This window comes from Ictidomys tridecemlineatus, chromosome 6 (assembly GCF_052094955.1).
Source record: "Ictidomys tridecemlineatus isolate mIctTri1 chromosome 6, mIctTri1.hap1, whole genome shotgun sequence".
NCBI classification, from domain to species: Eukaryota; Metazoa; Chordata; class Mammalia; order Rodentia; family Sciuridae; genus Ictidomys; species Ictidomys tridecemlineatus.
This window is the reverse complement of record NC_135482.1, coordinates 64110804-64134936: the sequence shown is the minus strand read 5'-3', so window position 1 is coordinate 64134936 and position 24133 is coordinate 64110804. Positions and strand designations below refer to the sequence as shown.

Genomic DNA, 24133 nt, shown 5'->3' with positions numbered 1-24133 from the left:
TTTATTTATTTATTTTTATGTGGTTCTGAGTATCAAACTCAGGGCCTCACACCTGCTAGGCAAGCACTCCACTGCTGAGCCACAACCTCAGCCCTTAGAATCTTATGTTAGAATCACATAGTTTTACTTCTGTTTTTTGGAGAAGGATGCTGTAACTTCTTTCACTCAGTATAACTATTTTGAGAATTCATACATGTTGTGCCTGTCATGGTAGTAGATCATTCATTGATGGACACTTATATTGTTTCCAATTTTTACCTAATACAAATAGAGCTCTTATGCACATTAATGTACAAATCTTTGTATAGAAATATGCTTTTCCTAGTTTTTATGGAACTCTTTCTTTAAAATGGGCTAGGGCTATAGCTCAGTGCTAAATTGCCCCTGGGTTAAATCTCCAGTAACTCTTCCCCCAAGAGACTTTTATTCTCTTAAAATCAACAAGCAAATTGTTTATGTATTTCCTAACTACTTATAAATAGTTTGTGGTCTTCTGGTGGCCAGTCTTAAATGATATTGTGTTAAAATCACACCAGAATTTAAAAACCATGCTTTCAAAATTGTTTTCTGTTGTATAGACATATATTGTATTCCTCATATACGAGAGCTTAGGGACTTTAGTTAAAATGGAAAATAGGTGTGTGTTCATGTTAAACAAAAGCAGAATCTAGGAAATGGATAATATTAATATCAAATATCTGCAAACTGTAGTAATTTTGTGGATGACAATTGCTTTTATTTTTTAAAATGCTATCAAATAAAAATAGTTAAGAGAACCATTTTTATTTTTAAAAAGATAGAGTCCCATTGCATCACTTACATTTTGTGTGAACTTAACACATAATCATCTTTAAGCCTTGTCTATCCAGTTTTGCATCTTTGAGCTCTCTCAGGGGAAGTTATTCATAGCATTACCCCATTTCTCAGGTTGCATGATTAACACAGTATGTTTTTCTTTTATCAGACTTTAATCAGTTTCTATCCTCTTTACTTTCATGTTTTATAGGAAGGAACTAGCTGTGTATTTATTAGGGAAATTTTCAGTACTGTTACAAATCAAAAAGAAACATTTTTTGAACTGTCCTTTTAGGGATAAGAGGGGGAACTAACATTTATCATCCTATTGCTCTGTGCTGGCACTGCTGTGGGTGCTTTCCGTACATTCTTTTTTCATGGTCTACCACTGAAGATATTATAAAGACCAGTTTCCTTAGTATACCCTTAGCAGTATAGCTTTGCCTACTTGTCCAGCTTCTTCCATCAATATCAGCTTTGCATCCTGTGCTTCTGCTAGTCTCAGCTTCTTTAAGATCTTCAAATGTGTCTAGTTTACTCTCTCCTCCAAACTTTTTCACGTGCTGTTCTTCCCTGACCACTGCGCTCTCTCCCCCAGGCTTGTTTGTCTTAAAACTAATTTCTTTATAAACTGAAGGCCTTGGTTTAGGTCTTAGTTCCTTGAACACCTGTTCTAAACTCCTCTGAGAATAAGGACTGTGTCTTCTTGCTCAACATTATATCCTACCAACTTGTGTTTATTTTTTTTTTAAGAGAGAGAGAGAGAGAGAGAGAGAGAGAGAGAGAGAGAATTTTTATTTATTTATTTTTCAGTTTTCGGCGGACACAACATCTTTGTTTATATGTGGTGCTGAGGATCGAACCCGGGCTGCACGCATGCCAGGCAAGCGTGCTACCGCTTGAGCCACATCCCCAGCCCCCCAACTTGTGTTTAGACATGTTTGTTGAATGAATGAACAAGCAAACAACTTTTGCAAATGGACAATTTTATCCCCAACTCACATAACTAATTAAGTAGTAGACCTAAAAGTTCAAATGGAAGACTGACATAGAAGCCATTTTTCCTTCTACATTAAGCCACTCTGTAGCTGTAAGTCATTAAACATTCTGAGGAAGGCTAACAGACAAATTAAGTAATTGATGAAACAACATACCTAATTACATAATTGATATAATATAGAAATATAACAAAACCAATTTTCTATAAACCTAATCATTAAAATACTGGCTTTTCTATCTTTTAAGAAGTGGTTTATTCTGATTTTAGACTTACACAAACCAAAATAAAAATACAGTAAAAGCAGACTGTAAATTCGGAGTAGATTGCGGGATCCTGAGATGGGTTACCCTGAAAACATTTTGTTCTGGGAGTCAGAGTCACCTGTCTCTCTGGCTATACCACTTTTTTTTTTTTTTTTTTTTTTTTTTAAGTTATACATAGTAGCTGGGTTCATTTTGGCAAAATCCCTGCTTCCCCCACTTTTCCCTCTCTTCCTTCCTCCCCGTATTCTGCTTTCTCTACTGAACTTTCTGTCCCACTGGCCATAACAATATTTATATATATATATATATATATATATATATAAATAAAATATTGGACACAATACCTTTATTTTATTTACTTTTATGTGGTGTTCAGGATTGAACCCAGGGCCTTACACATGCTAGGCAAGCGCTTTACTGTGGAGCCCCAGCCCCACAACTTGTTTTTTTTTCCTTTAATTAAAAAAAAAAATTTTAGTTATAGATCGACACAATACCTTCATTTTATTGATTTATGTGGCGCTGAGGACCAAACCCAGTACACCACTCATGCAAAGCAAGCAGTCTACCACAGAGCCACAACCCCAACCTTTTAAATTAATTAATTAATTAATTTACTTTTGCATGCTTACAAAGATAAGTATCTTTGTGTCTCAAGGTACAGCTAAAATGTTAGAATATTTTCTGGGAATTACGCAAAATGCTTTCCTTAAAGGGTTACAGATTCTGTTGCTTCTCTTTTTTCTTTCTTTCTTTTTTTTTTTTTTTTGTATTTTTCCTTTAGTCAATCCGTTTTGTATTATATATCTTTTTCTCTAAGAAGAACCTCCTTGTTTTATCCCCTTGAGATCTGTTCATTATTTATGTCTCCAGCCTCATACTTTTCCACCATGCCTCATCTGTCTTTGCTCCACTTATATAGAAATACTTAAAACTGTGCACTAAGTTTGGTCTCCTTATGTGGGACCCTTTGCTTATCCCATTTCTAGCATAATGTATTTTTTTGCAACAATATGTAAGCTGTGTGTCTCCTGTACCAAATTATAGGCTTCTTTAGAGATTTAACTGTTTGAGAGACCTAGAATATCTCTCAGAATCCCCAGGACTTAATTCCAAGCACATATATGGTTATATAATACATTTTAAAGGAACAAGATCATCAGTGAGGCTTGGGCTTCAAATCTCCTTCAATATAAAGTAATAAACTAGTGGTAGTACAGAGCAAGAAGCAAGAATGTAGTTATTATTTAATTTTCTTCATCTGGGCTTACAGAATTTGACTTCTGGATTAGATTAGTCTTTAGTAGTTCAAATAATTCCTGTTGCAAAGTGTTACTCGTTTTCCAGTCCCAGTAGTTATCTCGTAGGCTTTTTGAACCAAAGCAGGACATGAACCTACAGTTTCGTCTAAATTAGAGGAGAGTATTCTGCAGAAGTAACCACAATATTTCCCCCCATGCACACCTTGGTATTGAACCCAGGGCTTCACGCAAGCTAGGCAAGTAGTCTGCCACCCAGTTACATTCCCAGCCCATTTTATTTTATTTTACTTTATTTTGTGATAGAGTCTCACATTGCCCAGGCTGTCCTTGAGCTTGCAATTCTCCTGTCTTTGCCTCCCAAATAGCTAGGGTTATAAGTATGCATCACTGTGCCTGACTAACACATAATTTTTAATTTTTAAAAAATTGATGCTAAGGATGTGGCTCAGTGGTAGGCCACTTGCCTAGCATATGTGAGGTTCTGGGTTTCATCCAGCACCACAAAAACAAGCAAACAAAAATATAGTAAAAAATAAAAAATGTGAATAAAATCGTTCAGTGCACAGATCACAAATCATAGCCCCCCCCCCAAATCATTTTGAAGGCCTTGTTCCATACATCAGACCAAATGCCCATTTAACTTGTATGCCTTGTAAGCTTAGAGTCTAGAATAATTAGAGTCTGGACTTCTCTTTCTGTTGGCTTTTGCTTCCTTATGTTCAGTTGAACTTTGTTGTTTATTTTAAAAACATTTCTAATTTAGGATTTAGCTAGGCTAAATACAGAAATCAGTGAATTTTTCACAATTCTTCTCTGAGAATTAAGGAAAGAAGTCCAAATTGGTAGGCCCCCCCACCGCCGTCATGTTTGGAAAGCTTACGTATGCCACACGCAACTAGCTGGCTTTTCCACTAAAGCCATGAATGCTTCTAGGCCAAGGACTGCTTCTTACTCCATTTCAGTTCCCTATCACCTAGCTCACTGGCATACAGGTTTTTAACAAGAATCAGTTTTCATCTTCCTATCAGGATAATTTCAAATAAAGACTAACAAAGTAATTGTAAACATCAATGTGGCAACTTATCACAAGATTTAAGTAAGAGATTGAGGAAGATATATATAAGCACTTCAATATTACCTGAACATAAGTAGGTCACCTAGAAGAATTTGAATATTAAGCTCAAACAGAGAAGTACTGAAGTAAAAAGGTTCCTAAAGTTTACTTTTTTGTTGTTTTTAAACAACTTAAACCTGAAGAGTTAGGTTGTTTTATTCTTGGAAGTTTTGGCTCACACATCTTTGAGATTCTTGAGAAACTTTACCTATTAATCTAACTTAACAATGCGAATGTTTTGCTGGTGTCAAGAGTGTGTGCTCATTGAGCAAGAACTGAAAAGTTTCTATTCTAGGCAGGATCGAGAACTTCTTTTTTTCTAATTCCACACAGACACGTCTTCGGCCTCTGAGGATGAGGGCTCTCTGAGACGCCAAGCTGTGCTCTCTGCTGCCTTGCAACAGAGCTTACAGAATGCTGAGTCCTGGATCAACCGTTCAATTCAGGGATCGTCCACTTCTTCATCCGCATCTTCTACGCTGTCCCATGGAGAGGTCAAAGGAACCAGTGGGTCTCTAGCTGATGTATTTGCCAATACCCGAATAGGTAGGAGCTGAATCTACCTAAGGAGTCCAAATTATGTTTCATTTGGCAACCAGTATTCAGGAAACAATTTATGATTTGTGTTAGGTTTTTCAACGTGGCCTAAAAAACCAGATAATCAGAGAGAACGTGACAGTTAATGAGGCAAAGAAGGAAACACCAGCAATACATTTGTTGCAGGAATGATAGGTATCATCTGCATTATTGGAGCATAGTGTTGCCCACCTGAAGCCATATCTATTTCCATAAGCAATACTCAAGCTGCAAGATATAACACCAGTCTTAGTATTGGTTTGTCCCACTTGAAGAATATTTCATATATTAAAGAGTGTTAAAACATGTAGCATCTTAGAATTCTTCAGGATTGTTGTCTATATTCTATCAAATAAAAATCATTAAACCTGAGCAAATTCTACATTAAACCAATATCAATGAAGCTCTTTTGTCTTTAGTGTAAAGACTGGATTTATTGTCCTTGCTGCTGTGATATTGCTACACCTGGAGTGTGCGAGCTGAGGATGTTGGTAGTCTATGAGCTGCTACCTGCTGCTGATGCTACTGTGTGGAGTACAGCTTTTGCTTGGCTCTGCTTTATGTTTTGTTTGTTTTTTTAAAGAGTTGTGTCATCTGCAAATAAAGATGCATATCTCTGCTTTTGCTAAATTGATTGGTACAAATCAATCTAAATAATGTACATGAACATTATATATCTGTGATGTCTTTCCCTTCTTTCTTGACATTCAGTTGCATTTTGGTATCTTTAATTTTCCTCTCAGTGATCTTTCTATATCCTTTATATATCTTTATTCTATTTATTGATTTCAGAAAATAAAAAATTGGAAAATTTTCATGGTTATAATTTTTTAAAGATCATAAGTACCCTGAGGATATGATTGCCCACATTAATAGCCTTATGCCAGCTGCCGTTGACTTTTGTTCTGCATTCTTAGCTCTGCCCAGTGTGTAGTTCACTGAGCTTTCTAGAGCAGCCACACACAGGTGTACATGTTTACCATCTCTTCTGTCATGCAGGGTAAGCAACAGAGCCATGGTAGGTGAGCTTTTATTTCCATATCTGTCAAAAACAGAGCACTTTCACTTATAAAAAGAATTGCCCTATATCCAGTTAATATTATGTGTATTTTTGTTAACAAGATGATTTCATATTTTATAACATATCTGATCTCATATTTTTCTGTTGCTTCATGACTCTGTGAAAAGTTATTGGCTTAGTTATTCACAGAAACCATATTATGCAATGTTATTGCTTTTTGGATGTTCATTCTCATAGTAGTCCATGTTCCTGATGGGGAAATTAAAAAACAGGTAAAATAAAAATAAAATAATCTATAGTCCCACTTCCTATGGATAACATTTAAATGCTACAACTTTAGTGTGTATTCCAGATATTATTTGTTTATGAATATGTGGGGTTTTTGTTTTGATTTTACAAAAATGAAATTGTCTTAAATGTAATTTTCATTTCCTGCTTTTCTTGGCAGTGTATTGTGAACATCTTCTATATCATTATAAGTATACTGTTATTTTCATGATTTTAAATACAATCAAATGACTGTGCCCTGATTTATTTAATCATTCCCCTCTTTTAGACATTTAAGTAATATTGTTTTTTGCCATTTTGCAGATTGCCAAAAGTATTATGCATTTGTCTGTTTATTTCCTTAGAATATTTTCTATAAGTTGATTGCTGAGTCAAATAAAAATATACATTTTTATTGCTTATGTTTCTACATTATCCTACAGAAAGGTTTACTGCAGTGTACCTGTGCTTATATATTTCAAACTTTTTTGTCCCTCAGTACTGGGGATTGAACCTAGGTTTGCTCTCCATTGAATTATATCCCTAGCCCCTTCATCTTTCCCTCCCTCTTTCCCCTCCCTTCCTCCCTCCTTCCCTTCCTTCCTTCCTTCCATATTTTTTTAGTGGTAAATGGACACAATATCTTTATTTATTTATTTTTTAATGTGGTGCTGAAGATCAAACCCAAGGCCTCACACATGTGAGGCAAGAGCTCTACCACTGAGCCACAACCCAGCTCATCTTTTAAAGTTTTATTTTGAGACAGGGTCTCTCTAAATTGAATGTGATGACCTCAAATTTGTGATCCTCCTACCTCAGGCTCCATAGTATCTGGGATTACAGTTGTACACCACCGGGTCCAGCTTATTTCAAATATTCAAAACTTTTAAAATAGTAATTAGAGACATTTTGTGTATAGAATTTTTATCCCCAATCGATTTTAGAAATTGTTTATATTATGCTTTTTTCTTTTTCATATTTTTTAGTGATTTTTCATTATTCTTATGAATCATGTATTTTAACTCTTATTTTCTTATTACTTTTCCAGATGTTTTATTCTGTGTTTTTTGTAACATATCCCTGGTGAATGGATCTCTTTGAATTTATATCATTTCTCTGTGTTAAGAATCTTCTTTATGAAGTAGCATATAATAACACTATTTAGTCTCTGCTTAGAGCAAGGGAAGATCCTTGTCTTGTCAGGTAGATCCAAATTACCTATGGATATTTTATAAAAATGAGAAGTGGACTTTACGTGTTTTCCTTCATTTGAAAACAAACAGTCTTAAGACACTATTTGGTCTTTCATGGAAGTGGAAGCATTCCAGATAAAATAAAGAAATGTTCAAGAAACTAGAATACGAGTAGTTAATAAGGATCTTAATTTGGTTCCATTTTGAAGTCACTTGTTCCATTTTGAAGTAACTTTTATTTTGTTATAGCATTGGATTTCTACTAACCTTTCTATGTATATTTAAAATAATGTTGTAGAGAGACATGTCCTTATGATGTGATCTTACTAAGGCTACCTAAATCTTGAAAGTATTAATTTGGGAAAGCTGACATGTCCTGACTTAACCTCTGATTTCCCCATTATATTTTGGTAGTAGAATTTGACTTAAAACTTGTTTTACAGGAGTTAATGCTCTATTTATGTAGTTTTTTCCCCTTGTTTAAAAACAAAGATTTAGTGGTTCTTACTTTTTGCTGCTAATGTCCTAATATTCTAAATTCTGTTTTCTCCTCTCTAGAGAATTTCTCTGCGCCCCCAGATGTCACTACAACTACCTCTTCTTCCTCATCATCATCCTCAGTACGCCCAGCAAATATTGATCTGCCCCCCTCGGGGATAGTAAAAGGCATGCACAAAGGATCCAACAGGTCCAGCCTTATGGATACAGCTGATGGTAGGTAGCTCTTTTTGGTAACTAAATAGGGAGTATAAATTAAACTGTAAAAATACAAATTCTAAGCAGTAGTTCCTAACCATCTATTTCAGTAGCTGTAAGACTACATTGCATTGGGCTCAGTTTTGACAGGTCATCTGAGTGCCTTCTTCAAGAAAAGCATGCTATAAGAGAAAAGAGAACTTAGGTGAATCATAAAGAAGTGTATTAATAATAACATTATATTTGTTCTTTATTGCCATCAAACTTGTGTACATACTTGTACCTGTTTGGCCCAATTAAAATAAAATGAGACTGGGGCAAGGCCATCACTAGAAAAACAAGCTCCTGAGGGAATTGAGGAACTAAAATATCCTTTTCAAGTCAGTGAATTTTAACTTAACTCATCTCTTTCCTTCCAGGTGTCCCTGTCAATAGCAGAGTATCCACAAAAATCCAGCAGCTTCTTAACACTCTGAAACGACCCAAAAGGCCTCCCTTGAAGGAATTTTTTGTAGATGACTCTGAAGAAATTGTGGAAGGTAGTAGTAAAAATGCCAAAGCATATTTCTTAAACAAATATTTCTTAATCATTTATTATATGTCAATACATAACCTTAAAGGATGAGCAAGACATAGATCTTAGATTAAAGAGTTCAAACTTCTCTGCTCTTTTTTTCCTAAAGATCATTTATATTTTAGTTCTCAGGTGAAAGGTAAGGATGGAGGGAAGGAGGAAAAGGGCAAAGAGATAACTATAGGACATAAAACTCTTCCTTGAACTGGGCATAGTGGCATATGCCTGTAATCCCAGCAATTTAGGAGGCTTTGGCAAGAGAATTGGAAGTTCAAGGTCAGCCTCAGCAACTCAGTGAGACCCTGTCTCAAAATAAAAAGGGTTAAGAGATGTAGCTCAGTAGTAAAGTGATCCTGTGTCAAATCCCCAGTACTACCCCTCCTCCAAAATGAGAACTATTCCTCAATAATATATTCTTTGAGTTTAGGAAATACAAATACACAATTTTAAAAGTTACTTATGTTAGACATCAAATTAAATTAGGTATTAAATTCAACTTCAAGGGCTAAGGATGTGGCTCAAGCGGTAATGCGCTCGCTCGCCTGGCATGCATGGGACGCTGGGTTTGATCCTCAGCACCGCATAAAAATAAAATAATGATGTTGTGTCCACCGAAAACTAAAAAATAAATATTTAAAAAGAAATTCAACTTCCAAAGTTTGCCCAGGCTTAGCCAGGCTCCATGGCACACACCTGTAATCCCAGCTACTCAGGAGGCTGAGGCAGAAGGATCTTGTCTGGGCAACTTAGTAAGATCCTGTCTCAAAATAAAAAGGGCTAGGAATGTAGCTCTGTGGTAGAGTACTTGCCTTGCATGCTGGAGGCTCTGGATTCAATCAACAGTACCATCAAAAAATGTTCCCAGTCTCTTTTTCATTTAACATAGTCCTTTCATTAAATCAGCCAGTCGACATATATATTTGCCTTCTGAATTATAGTGTGGTGGATGGTGAAAAAAGTTTCAAGATTTAGGAAAATGCACTCTTCCTTTGTGTTGTGTGTGATTTAAATAAGTGCTAAAATATATAGATGTGGAAACTTAGTTAGCCAATAAGTTTGTATCAGTGAATATATACAACTGTGAGAAGAGAAGAAATTAGTTCCATCTGTGTGGTTAAAGAAGACTTCACCGAGGAATAGGTAATCATCAGTGTTTTATTCATTCAATACATTTTTAAATATTTATGGATGAAATCATGTCTAGGATATAATAGGGAAAGATGAGCAGAGAATGGGTGTGAGCACAGATAAAATGAGATGACCATTTGATAATTATTGAAGCTTGGTGATCAATAGACCTACCTAACAAAGCCTTTATCAAAGAGAGAGCAAGTGAGAAGCTTTTGTCCAGAGAACTAAGCCTTAGTGGCTTTGTAGTTTGTTTTTATGTCCTGAACTAATAGTAGCTTTGATCACATCAGGCTATTAATATAATTAGGCACATTGGTAGGCTAGATCCAGTCTTAGCCCAGTTCATGCACCAGGAGGCAAAAAGCAATTTGACATATGAGGTTAAGATTCTGTTTCTTCAGGTGTCACTAAATTCACTGAACTGTGGACATGCTTCTTTTTGGGAATGGGGTGGAAAATGGGGATTTAACCCAGGGGCAGTTTACTACTGAACAATATCCATACCCCATTTTCTTTTCTTTTTATTTTGAGATAGTCTTGCTAAGTTGCTGAGGATCTCACTAAATTGCTGAGGCCAGGGACTGGGGATGTGGCTCAAGCAGTAGCGCGCTCGCCTGGCATGCGTGCGGCCCGGGTTCGATCCTCAGCACCACATACAAACAAAGATGTTGTGTCTGCCGATAACTAAAAAATAAATATTAAAAATTAAATAAATAAATAAATAAATAAATAAATTGCTGAGGCTGACCATGAACAGTCTTCCTGTCTCAGCCTCCCCAGTGCTGGGATTATAGGTATGTGCAACCACATCTGGTGGATGTCTTTCCTGATGCACTGATATTCAAAGTGCTAGCACTGGGCTGTGGCTCAGCGGTAGTGCACTTACCTGTCATGTGTGAGGCACTGGGTTCGATTCTTAATACCACATATAAATAAACAATAAATAAATAAATAAATAAATGGATAAAGTTCTACCAACAACTTAAAAATATTTTTAAAAAAAGTGTTTAGCATTGTATATTGGCCTGGCACGAAATGAAAGTCAAGGTTTAAGAGAGATCACACTTAACAATTTACATTGGCAGAATAGAGCTAACAGTGTTCTCCTGATTAAAAATAAGTAACAGTTGCTTGATTTGAGTAATTAATGTTTGGAAAAGGAAAAAAAAATTATATCTTTGGAAGTCTGAAAGACTGAGCCCAAAGCATAGTCTTTCAGAATTCCAAAGGCCTAGTGGAAAACAGCAATAATATACACATTGTTTACCTCCAGTTCTTGGAAAGATGGTGTTAAAAATCTAACTTTAAAAACAAATTCAGTTCAGTTCAACTAACATTTTTGAGCAATCTCCAATGTTACAGGTAGTCAAGAAAACAAAAAGAAAGAACCATCCCTTACCTTAGGAAGCTGTCAGTCTCAGGTTGCAGAGACTGGTGGGATACATGTCTCATAATGAAAGCCATTGAGGATCCTCTGTTTTAATAAGGGTAGAGTACCATATAAGGTGGGAACACTAAGGAAGGAATAGTCTCCTTAAGGAACGATTGGGGTTGGTCCCCAAATAATGTGCTGTTGGAATGAGTGCTGAGGAGGATGAGTAAAGGGGTTAGATGTTTGAAATGTATGCCAAGGGCAAGATGTGATGGCTCGTATCTGTAATCCCAGAGACTCAGACCTGCCTTAACACTGGCCACAAACTAAAGAATGAAAAACAAGTTTACTAATAATTTTGAAATTGCTAAAGAGAAATTTACACGCTGTGCTTTTTTATATGTGCAGTGATTTGTTTTTTCACTGTTAGATATTATTTGTTGCATAAGAACATGTTGAATGTGATTTTACAATTCAGTGGAATCAAATAAGGCTCAGTTTGTGGAAACCACCATTTCTAACCATGTCTTTTCTCAAAGTGAGTTTAAACCAAATGATTATGAGGAGAAGAGGGAAGTGTGTTTGACATTAGAGCTGTGTAAACTCATGCATGGATTTATTTATTTCACCTTACTGATTTTTGGTACAGTACCTCAGCCAGACCCCAACCAGCCCAAGCCTGAGGGGCGGCAGATGACGCCTGTGAAGGGAGAACCCCTAGGAGTCATCTGTAACTGGCCACCTGCGCTGGAATCTGCCCTACAGCGATGGGGTTCCACCCAAGCCAAGTGCCCCTGTCTGACTGCACTAGATGTGACAGGGAAACCAGTTTACACACTTACATATGGTGAGTTTACCAGAGTGCTAATCCTTCTTTTCTAAGAGTTTCTCACAATATTATGGGTAGTATTTCTCTTGATATTTAGCAGTTGCTGGTTATTATGTTTTAGAAGATCTTGACAATTATTTAATAGGTTCCTAAGTAGTAAATAAAGCTATTGTGAAATATTTTCATTTGCTTTTGCAAGCCAGCTGATGTTTAAAGACAGCAAAAAGAAGAGAGATTGTAGATCCACTGATGTTTTGAAATTAAAAGGGATATTAGAAAAATGGTCAGTATTAATAATGTATGAAGAAAAACAGATGGTCTTATTTAAAAATTGAAACTTACTATTTTTTTTTAGATCTTTATTCTTAATTTTGCTTATAATAGGCACAAAATTCTATAATGAACAAAAAAATCAGTACTTTAAAATTTAATTCCATGTAAAGTTTTTGTTTGCTTACTTTTTGTAGTCCTGGGTGTTGCATTCAGGGTTTTTAGGCATGCTCTAGGCAAGTGCCCAGCCACTGATACATTTCCCCAGCCCCTAAAGATTTTTCTTTTTTCCTTTCCACCACCCTCTTTTTGAAATAATTTTAAGAAACATGGAGTCAGTCCTGGGTTGTAAGATTTTATACTAGTTTATTCAAACAGATTTCTTTTCCTCTTTCCACACACATTGTCTGTAGACCTAGACTGAAAATAGTTTTTGAGGAAAAAATAAGTGTTTATTTAAAAGAATTTGCAGGTTGAACTAGTTTAAACTTTGGATGGCCCTCTGAAAAAGTTGTATATAAAAATAACGTATCTATTTAAAATAGCATTGTTTCTTTTTTACCTTTCTCATGATTTGAACTAAGAATTTCTAAGACTGATTGAGGGGAGGAAATAGTAGGAAATTGGAAATAAAAGGATTTTTTTTTCTTTTTGCCAAAATAGTTTTTCACCTCAGAAGTTGTATACTAATTTCATTCACATAATCCTTAAAAAAGTCATTTTAGCTGGCCAGATCCATACATTTTTATTTAACATCTACGAATATATCCACATTTCATATAATCAGTTTCCATTTTATTGTGTGTTTGTACTGACAATAGCACGAAATGTTGAGTCATGGGATTGAACCCAGGGCCACATGAGTCATATCCCCAGCCCTTTTTATATTTTGAAATAGGGTCTCACTAAGTTGCTTAGAGCTTCAGTAAGTTGCTGAGGCTGGTTTTGAACTTGTGATCCTCCTGCCTAAGCCTCCCAAGCCACTGGGATTATAGGTGTGTACCACTGCACCCTGCTGAGTCTTACCTTTGTTTTCCTGTTACCTCATGTATCTGATAGCACCTATGAGTGATTCTTCAGAAGAAGCTCAGTTCTGCAAAACAAAGATTGTTTTCTTCCCTGAAAATGTGATTGCCTCACATCAATTTATTCCTAAGGATATTCATATAACTTCAGAAAAGAAGTGATGTCAATATTGAAGTGGTTTCATGATACTTTTAAAATAACATGTTAATGAAAATTCTTTAAACTATCTTCTCCTATTTTTTGTTATTAGTTTTGCTACTTTTGTTGTAAGGCTTAAGCCTATCTACCTCCTATAAACCAGAGTGACATTTTTATTTCAAGGCAGGACTAGCTCTTATAAATTAGAAAAAATATAAAGCTTTGGGGGTACTTTTATTTTGTTTTGGGTGAGGGGTGGTACTTATAGAATCTATTAATTGAAAGTAGCTATTGTCTTAGTTACCTTGATTAAGTGCAGGCTTTCTTGTTGAGATAGCTTATGTTTTTTCTATGTGACTCTTCTTTTTTCCAGGAAAGTTGTGGAGCAGAAGTTTGAAGTTGGCCTACACACTGCTTAATAAACTGGGTACCAAAAATGAACCCGTGTTAAAACCTGGAGACAGGGTAATTGATTTTTTGGTTTTAGAAAAGTGGTGTTTATTGTTTTCTAATTAATATGCACCTTCTGGAGACTTTTTTGGTTGTTTATTTTTTGTGGTACTGGGGATTGAACCCAGGGGTTTTACATATGATCTGCCACTTAGCTGCATCTCTAGCCTGTACCTTCTGAAGTTTTAATGTACAACAGGAAAATTTATGTAATTCTTACTTTTAGAAAACAAAAATGGTTTAGTTCTAACCCAGGTTAGCCCAAGGCCAGGTAATAGTTCTTGCATTCAGAGATTGAGTCAGTTCACATGTCCCTTTCTGAAGCTGTTCTTTTGTAAACTCCCAAGGTGCCAATAAAAATGAAACCTAAGTTTTTCTGGAAATAATTTTTTTCATTCTTTTTTTGTATTGAATGTTGAACTCAGGAGTGTTTTGCCACTGAACCACATTCCCACCCCTTTTTATTTTTTATTTTGAGATAGGGTCTCACCAAATTGTTGAGACTGATCTTGAACTTGTGGTCCTCCTGCCTCAGCCAAGTTGCTGAATGACAGGTGTGCACTAAGCACCTGGCTTAATATACTTTTCTATCTAAAGAGATCCACTGCATTTATTTTATTGCTTTAGTCCTGTAAAATAAATTGCCTTGGGTTTCCTAAGTAATTACTACTTAAGGCAAGTAGCTTACTGTTAAATCACCAATAAAATTAACTGAAAAATTATTATGATAATGATGATGAATTACATTTTTATTTATCAAAATGTATAGTAGTATAATTATGAGAATGATGGAGATCTTTTTAGATATTTTTGTTCTTCTCAGTAACTTACTTTCCTTTAGAACAATGCCTAATAGTTTGATTTATTATGTTAGTGATAAATGTTATATTCCTTAGAGAATGATATTGAAAGAATTACTTTGTTTGTATTCCTCTATTATTGAATGTCTTTTTGCATTTTAGGTAGCCCTGGTTTACCCCAATAATGATCCAGTCATGTTTATGGTAGCTTTTTATGGATGTCTCCTGGCAGAAGTGATTCCAGTGCCAATAGAGGTACCTCTTACCAGAAAGGTAACATTGCTAAATTAAGAGAAATGTAGCCGAGTAACATGATAGACATTGGGTTCTTGTTGGATTAGTTAATACAGTCACAACATTGAAAACAACTGACTATTTTCTGAAGTACTTAGATTCTCTTTCTAAAAACATGAAAGTTGTAGAAAATTTATGTAATATTTCAAGTATTCTACAAAGAACAACTAAGATAGTTTTTTCCCCCTTTTGATGGTACTGAAGGTTTAACCCAGGGTCATTCTTCTACTGAGATATATCCCTGGCCCTTTTTTATTTTTATTTTGAGATAGGATCTTGCTAAGTTAACCAGACAGACCTCAAACTTGCAATCCTATTGCCTTGGTCTTTCAAGTCATTGGGATTAGAGGTATGCACTACCACACCTAGCTAAGATAAAATTTTAAAGAATTTTTATAGTAATTGTGTGTCATATAAAACTCAGGGAGACTTACTGTTTTTGTTCTTTATTTTGTATCAGGGATTGAACCCAGGGGCACTGAACCACTGAACTATATCTCCAGCCCTTTTTATATTTTTATTTTGAGACAGGGTCTCACTAAAGTTGCTTGGGGGTCTCACTAAGTTGCTGAGGCTAGCTTTGAACTTGTGGTCCTCCTGCCTCAGCTCCCGACTCACTGGGATTACAAGTGTGCACCAAAAGGGAAAGTGATACAGTGGTGGTGTGGGCCTACTCTGGATTATAGCATTTTACTTTGACAACACATCAGTCCTATTAAATGAAGGACTACCTAACAAATTTCCGTATTTTACTAAATGATTTTTTCATGAGCTTTTACCCTGATTTTCTCATGCTATTTATTATTGGGAGTTGTCAGAGATAAAAATATTGGATAATGTGGATTTATAAGAAAAAATATTCTTTGAAAAAAAAAACAAACTGGTAACATTCATGAAGTTCTAGTTGGTGGTATGTAGTAATCTTCCATTGGTCACAAAATTATAGAGTTCTTCAGTTATTAAATTGACAGATTTATAATGATACTCTTATGACATGTTAATGAAAATTCTTTAAACTTCTATTTTTTGTTATTAGTTTTGCTACTATTGTTGTAAGGCTTAAGCCTACCCCCTTTAAAATAGAATAATAAAAGGAATATATTTATTTGGAATAATTATATCGTGACTTTCATTGTAAATTTGGACACTGGTATACATTTACCTTATTATTATTATTATTTTTTTTCTAACATGAATTACCTTGCTCTTAAATGTGGGGTAGGGCTATGGGATGACAACTGTGTTAGTATTTATTTTATTTGCCTAAAAGAATATCATTGATGACCCTTAAATAGAATGGTCACTGCCGAAGTCTGGCTTGGCACAAATCAGGAGCCACTTGTCAAAAGAAACTAACTTTATTTTTAGAACTACAAACGCCAAACAAAACGGCTCCTCAGGGAAAAAACCCTCAGAGCCCAACTGCCACCACCGGCTTCCACACGCCTCTCACCCCCACACCAGCCTCTCAACCTCCCACAATCCTCCTGTTCTTGAGGCCGATTGGCTGGGTTGCGTGGGCAGATCCAAAGAAGTCACCCAATGAGCAGCTCCGTGGAGGAGCCAATCAGCTAGATGTTGCTGGGGCCGCTGTGAGCCAATCATCAGCTGGCAGTCTGAAGGGCAGGGAAACAGCCCAATGAACATCACCGCAGAGGAGCCAATCAGCTAGATGTTGCTGGGGCCACTGTGAGCCAATCATCAGCTGGCAGTCTGAAGGGCAGGGAAACAGCCCAATGAACATCACCGCAGAGGAGCCAATCAGCTAGATGTTGCTGGGGCCACTGTGAGCCAATCATCAGCCGGCAGCTGGAAGTTTGCTGGCAGCTGGATCATCAGCTGGCAGCTGGAAGTTTGCTGGGGCCCCTTTGGCTGTGGCTCTCAACAGGTCACATATAGCTAGTAGAATTCATAATTAGCAATGTCAGGTTAATAAAATATTTGGTTTATACTTAGGAAATCATTGTGCTGTAGAAATTATTGGAAGAACATATTGTCACTGGATTTTGACATTTGTCAGAAATCGGTCGGGCTTCAGTGCTATCATACAAGTGCCAGAGCATTATGAAGTGCTAGATTTGGGTCATAGGTGTGCTCACATTCACTGTCCTACTGTGCTTATTATCTTTCCTCTACAGGATGCCGGAGGTCAGCAGATTGGCTTCTTGCTAGGAAGCTGTGGTATTGCCTTAGCTCTAACCAGTGAAGTTTGCCTAAAGGGTCTGCCAAAAACACAGAATGGAGAAATTGTACAGTTTAAAGGCAAGTAATACTTATACCCAGTTTATTAGTTAAAAGTTAAAGCTGAATGCTTTAATTAGCATTTTAACTTAGTAACAACTGAGTACTTTATATATATTTTCTTATTTAATTCTTACAGTCTTACAAAGTAGGTACCATTATTATCCCCATTTTTAGGTAAAGAAACTGAGAAATAGGTTGTCCAAAGTTACAGCTAATAAATAGTAGAATAGCAATTTGAACCCTAATCAGTCTGATTCCACACTCTTACCTTTATGCTTCTGGTTGAAAAAATGTTACCACTCTCTACATTAAAGCTAAATGTAGAGTCAGAGGATAAACAGCTAAATCAGTGGACTTCCACTGCCAGATGGACCTCCCTATTGTTGAGGTAATGCCAAGTCCTGGAATTAGCATGTGGAATATTGTACTGTGTAATTTATTGATTATAAAAATTGTCTTTAATTTGGTCTCTTGATATTTAAAGTGACCAATTAAGTGTAAACTCCTTCCCTGATAACTTAGGCAATTCCATTTATACTATGGGTTTGATTTAGGTTGGCCCCGGCTCAAGTGGGTTGTAACAGACTCCAAGTACCTTTCAAAGCCACCTAAAGACTGGCAGCCCCACATCTCTCCTGCTGGTACAGAACCTGCATACATTGAGGTAAGTCCCGAGACTATAAACATGCTTTCTAGCTTTCCTTTGGCCTGAGTTGCAGGGATTTTGTTTGTTTGTTTGCTTCTTTTTGTTTTTGTTTTTTTAAATTGTGGTTCTAGTGATTAGTTGTATTTTTCATGGTAAAAGATCCTCTTCTGGGACTGTACTGGGAGCAGTGGTGCATGCCTAAGGACAGAAATTCAAAGCCAGCCTCAGCAACTTAGCAAGGCCCTAAGCAACTTAGTGAGATCCTATCTCAAAATAAAAAACACAGAGGGCTGGGACTGGGGCTCAGTGGTTATGCCCCTGTGTTAAATCCATGGCACCAAAGGGGGAAATAAAAATAAAGATTCTCTTACTTTGTGAGATTATCATCTTTGGGCTTGTAAATGCTTTTTATTCTAAATGTTTTTATCATAAATACTCATATAAGAAAAAAGATAGCAAAGAAATTGATTCTCCACTAAGAAAGTTATTAAAAAAAACTTTAGAGAGGTACAAAGGTTTAAGAAATGATTTATTTTTAAAATATATATTTAGTTGTGGACAGATCTTTATTTTATTTATTTATTTACATGTGGTGCTGAGAATTGAACCTAGTGCCTCACACATGCCAGGCAAGCGCTCCACCACTAAGCCACACCCCAGCCCCAAGAAATGATTTATTAGCAGAGGAATTTATTTGCTGATCTTATAGGTGAGTCAGGAACAAGGTTATGGAGAAATGAGAAGGGAAAATACTGTGCATGGAAAGAACAAGTTCAAAAGATGGAAAATAAAGAGCAAGAAGAAACAGAGGGTTTGGTATTGAAGGTTAGTGTAGGACCTTGATTGTAGGAACTTGGCAAAACGATCTAGTTGTGGGATCAAGTCTTGCTGTATACCAGGTATCAGGCTAAATGCTTCAAATGCATTATTTCATTGAGTCTGAACATTTATTATAAAATATGCTTTTTAGATGAGAAGACTGAGACTTATAAAACTTGAGTAACTGACCAAATATTGTATGACCTACAAATAAGTGAATCAGTAATTTTTTCTTTCAATCCCCTATACCAAAAATAAAAACAAATTAGTGTTCAACTCTTAATCTATATCATATCTTAGTGTTGACACGGCTTACCATTCCATTTTCCTTAAAACTTCAGTCATAGGCTTCCTAGACTATTCTCTCAGTTCTTCAACCTCACTGACCATACCTTTTCAGTCTTCTTCTTTGGTTTCTCAGAAAAAGTTGAGGACCCTTACTTAGCTCTCTGACCTCATGTAGAACTACTATGCCCCATATTTTTAGGCTCCTATTCTCATGAATTAATTGAAATTCTTACTTGAGACCCTCATATTACCTACAGGACTCTGCTACTGGGTTTAAAGTAGTATGGATAAAAGGGATCTACTGAACGGTTATCAGCAGGAGAGTAAAAAATGAGTTTGTTATAAGATACATCTAGATTGGTTGGGTTATGAAAAACAGACCAGCTTTTTCAGTTGTCTAGGTAAGCCCAAGGTTGTGTTAGTAGAAACAAAGGGAAGTAGGTGGAGTTGTGAGACAGGAAGTAGGGCAGGCAAGACTGATGCTGGAGAGGGAGAGTGCAAGAAAGACTCTGGTTTCTGACTTGGGTACTTGGATTGATGGTGGCATTAGTAGTTTTCATGGGTGGAAGTGGGAGAATCAGTATTTGATATTGCGTTTCACAGGACTAGGGCCCCTCTAGGGGAACACTTGACACATTGTTATCTGGATCTCTGAAGAGAGGCCTGAGTGGAGATTAGAGAATGAGGAATCATCAGGAATATAGTACCCTGAAGAATAGGGTGAAAAGAAGAGGAAGGAGAGTTGAGCTCTAAGAGAGCACCAACATTTAAGGGCTTGTCAGACACTCTATGGAAGAAACAGGAAACTAGAAGAGAGGAAAGATGACCAAAGTCAAGGAAAGAGACAGTATCAAAAAAGAATAGTCAAATGTACAGGAAGTTCTGGTTAAAGTACAAAAAAAGACAAAAGAGCCGTCCCCACTTTTCCTCTTTTCTTTTTTCTCTTCCTTCCTTCCTTTCTTCTTTTCTTTTTCTTTTCCCGTCCTTCCTTCCTTCCTTCCCTCCCCTCCCTCCCTCCCTCCCTCCCTTCTTTCCCTCCCCTCCCTCCCTCCCTCCCTTCCTTCCCTTCCCTCCCTCTCTCCCTCCCTTCCTTCCCTTCCCTCCCTCCCTCCCTCCCTTCCTTCCCTTCCCTCCCTCCCTCCCTCCCTTCCTTCCTTTCCCTTCCCTCCCTCTCTCCCTCCCTTCCTTCCCTTCCCTCCTTCCCTCTCTCCCTCCCTTCCTTCCCTTCCCTCCCTCCCTCCCTCCCTTCCTTCCTTTCCCTTCCCTCCCTCTCTCCCTCCCTTCCCTCCTTCCCTCTCTCCCTCCCTTCCTTCCCTTCCCTCCCTCCCTCCCTCCCTTCCTTCCTTTCCCTTCCCTCCCTCTCTCCCTCCCTTCCTTCCCTTCCCTCCCTCCCTCCCTTCCTTCCCTCCCCTCCCTTCCTTCCCTCCCCTCCCTCCCTCCCTCCCTCCCTTCCTTCCCCTCCCTCCCTCCCTCCCTCCCTTTCCCTTTCTCCCTCCCTCCCTCCCTCCCTCCCTCCCTCCCTTCCTCCCTTCCCCTTTTTTTTTTTAACAGGACTGGGGATTAAACCCAGAGGTACTCTGCCACTGAGCTGCATCCCCAGTCTCCCAGACTCACCTCTTTATTTGGTACTGGGAGTTGAATTTGGTGGCACTCAACCATTGAGCCATATCTCCAGCGCTTTTTTGTATTTTATTTAGAGAGACAGGGTCTCCTGAGTTTTTTAGCACATAGCTGTTGCTGAGGCTGGTTTTGAACTTACAGTCCTCCTTCCTCAGACTCCTGAATGCTGGGATTACAGGTGTGCGCCCATTGTACCCGTCCTCCCAGCCCTTTTTATTTCTTATTTTTGAGACAGGATCTTGCTCAGTTGCCAAGAGTGGTCTTGCATTCCTCTTGCCTCAGCTTCTCAAGTGACTGCGATGACAGGCATGTTGCCACCATGCTTGGCTGCAAAATGTCCTTTTGATTTAACATCAATAAAGCTGATAGCTAACTCTGGAGGCTGAGGCAGGAGGATTTTAAGTTCAAGGCCATCCTGAGCAACTCAAGGCAACTGAGAACTTCCCCAGTCCTTTTAATCTTTTTATTTTGAGACAGGGTGTAACTAAGTTGCTGAGGCTGATCTCAAACTTGGGATTCTCCTGGCTTAGACTTTTTTCTTGTCATCATTCCCTATACAAAACAATATAACATCCATTTATTTAACAGTTACATTGTATTAGATATTATAAGTAATCTAGAGAAGAGATAAAGTCTACAGGCAGAAGAACCAGGTTATATGCAAATACTATGTCATTTTATATATAAGAAACTGAGTATCTTCAGTTTCTGGTATGTGAGTAGTGTCCTGGAACTAATCCCACATGGATATCAGAGGACAACTGTGTCTGGTATTGTGCTTCTATTAATGCAGCTCAAATTACTTCTTTTTTGCTTTTTTAGCAGCCACTTCACACTTATGAGTAATTAAACTTTTAAGTCTTTTTCATACATAAATTTGTTGAGCATTGTCATCCCCCAAACTCTATGAGTAGAGTTTGGGATCCAAAGTGAATAGCCTTAATTAATTATATTCAGTAAGTTAAATTGAGTCCATTATGAATGCTTACCTGGGTTTTGGTTTGGATTCTAGTTTTGTAATTTAAAATAACCCCTTTTATTGTGTTTCTTATATTTTGTTTGTGTTTTATTTTTCTAGTATAAAACAAGCAAAGAAGGGAGTGTAATGGGAGTTACAGTGTCCCGGCTTGCAATGTTGTCTCACTGCCAAGCTCTGTCACAGGCCTGCAATTATTCTGAAGGTCAGACCTCATCCTATGACTGCCCTCATTGTTAGCCTCAAAAACATGTGATTGTGAGCAGAGTGCTCAGTGATTGGATTCATTTTAATGACCAAATTCAAAGGGAAATGTTCTAATACACATTCTTGTTTGCAAATATGCTGTAACTTGAAGGAACTAAAATTCTGGGCAAACCAAATATGTAAAGCATGATTTCTAGAGTACAGAAATAGAAAACTCTAATTAAAACCAAGTATTTATTAGCTGTGGGGTCTCTGGTTTCTCCATTTTCCTGAGTGTAGAGAACTGGCCCCTAAACATTTGGAGTCAAATTTGGCTAACCAAACAGTACAGACTAAAATGCAAGTTAAGTTTCTGTAGTGTCAAACTTGATATGTTGACACATATTGTATTACTACTCTTTGCTTTAGAATGTTCTTTATCATATTAATCTTTTGTGTTTTATTTTCCTTTTGCAAAATGCAACATATTAATGTATGTTCATTTTATAGCAGTGTTCTCAGCTGATTAAAAAATGTATATAATTGTAGTAATCAAAATGCCCCAAAATAGGGATTGATAAAATTATAATGCATTCATATAATGGATTATATCCTGTGGCAGTAAAACACATGTTCCTGAATGTTAAAGCTATTTTTAAGTGGAAAAAAATAAAAGTCGATATAGAGCTGTGGACACTGATTTTGTTATGTTGGATATGTATATGTAACTCTATCTACAAGTTTATGTGTGTATAGACATAGAGTATATATGCATGCATACACACATATACATACACACACTCTTAGACACAGTTTTTATTTCTCTAGAGAGTATAAGTTTTTACATAAATTTGTGGAAATTCCAAAGTTTCCAAAATTAAGCATGTGTTCTTTATAAGGAAAAAAATCTCCTGGAAGAAGTGCCTAAGTGATCAGGAGTTTCTAGTGTCTGCTGTGACCCTGTAACATCATCTTGTTATCAGTCCTCCAGCCAGTTTGAGGGGGCCTCACACAATCAGAAGACCCTGAGAGTTCTTAATCAGTTTTCTAAAAGCACTAAATCAGTTGTTTAGTAGAGGCAAGTGACATGATTTTGCTGCTTAACATTAAAGATTGTTTCTTTTTGTTCTCTCTCTCTCTCTTTTTTTTCTTCCTGTTTTAGGAGAAACAGTAGTTAATGTTTTAGACTTCAAGAAGGATGCTGGGCTGTGGCATGGCATGTTTGCGGTAAGCTACTTAAAATTAAGGCATTTAGTGTAAGTTATACTTAATGTTAAAGCCATAGATCACCTCTGTGTTTCTTTGGTATTTAAGCCCCCAAAAGATCAATAATATATTCTAGAGCACATCTAACCTTTCTGTTGCACAAAATGTATTGAAGATTGCTATGCATAAGCTACATGCTCCAACTAAAAAAGAAAGTAATATGGTAGATGGGGATACTTTCTGTAATAGAGAAATAGGTGACATGCCATGAGTGGCTAAGGACCCCTAGGTTCAATCCCCAGTAGCATCAAAACAACAAAACAAGGGAACTACACAACAGTACTACATAACAGTACTATAAAACAGTTCACAAAGAATTGTGTAGCACTGTTGTACTGATTTTCATAGATTTATCTCTGAAACAATGAGTGTTGAAAAAGATGACTTCCTTCTGACCCTCAGCATTGAGGCAATTGTTATGGAAGAGATAGCAGCTGAGTTGGACTTTGAAAGATAGATAAATGTCAGCAATATAGAGATTTAGGGGTATAGAGGTAGAGAGAGGTGATATATCATGTGGGAAAGCTACATTATATAATATGACATGTAGGAGAGAGAAAACATATGGGATCCTAGAGTTGAAAAGGAACTCAAGGAGCATCATCCAATTTCTTTAGATATATAAGAGTTAGAGAGTAGAAAATGAAGTCTTAGGAACAGGTCACCCTATATCCCCTAAATTAGGAAGAGCTTTATTCCATGAGTGTTCCTACTGCCTTGTTCTTTTTCTTTTCCATTTCTTTTCTTTTTTTTTTTTTAAAATCATAAGTTAAAATACTTTGTGAGAAGTTAAGGGGAGGGCTGGGAATGTGGCTCAAGCGGTAGCGCGCTTGCCTGGCATGTGTGCGGCCCGGGTTCGATCCTCAGCACCACATACCAACAGAGATGTTGTGTCCACCAAGAACTAAAAAATAAATGAAAAAAAAAAGAAGTTAAGGGGAATCTCCTTCCTGTGATACAAAGTATAAGATAGGTACATAATGTGAAGAATTAGCCATAAACACTCTTTTCTCTAAA

At 36.9% G+C, this 24133-nt stretch overlaps 1 protein-coding gene across 6 annotated transcripts in view; it reads left to right on the top strand.

Annotated features, from left to right (window-relative positions):
- Nucleotides 1–24133, top strand: part of Dip2b (disco interacting protein 2 homolog B) — a 239212-nt gene that overhangs the window by 152587 nt on the left and 62492 nt on the right. For 3 of the 6 annotated variants that reach the window (XM_078014695.1, XM_021726155.3, XM_040280651.2), the window contains 10 exons: nucleotides 4768–4980; nucleotides 8050–8205; nucleotides 8607–8729; nucleotides 11914–12111; nucleotides 13901–13992; nucleotides 14940–15050; nucleotides 17210–17333; nucleotides 17870–17979; nucleotides 21767–21869; nucleotides 23013–23077. In XM_078014695.1, coding sequence (XP_077870821.1) covers nucleotides 4768–4980; nucleotides 8050–8205; nucleotides 8607–8729; nucleotides 11914–12111; nucleotides 13901–13992; nucleotides 14940–15050; nucleotides 17210–17333; nucleotides 17870–17979; nucleotides 21767–21869; nucleotides 23013–23077 — 1295 coding nt within the window. The remainder of the gene's footprint in view (nucleotides 1–4767; nucleotides 4981–8049; nucleotides 8206–8606; nucleotides 8730–11913; nucleotides 12112–13900; nucleotides 13993–14939; nucleotides 15051–17209; nucleotides 17334–17869; nucleotides 17980–21766; nucleotides 21870–23012; nucleotides 23078–24133) is intronic. The other 3 variants (XM_021726156.3, XM_078014694.1, XM_078014696.1) reach the window with 3 other exon arrangements.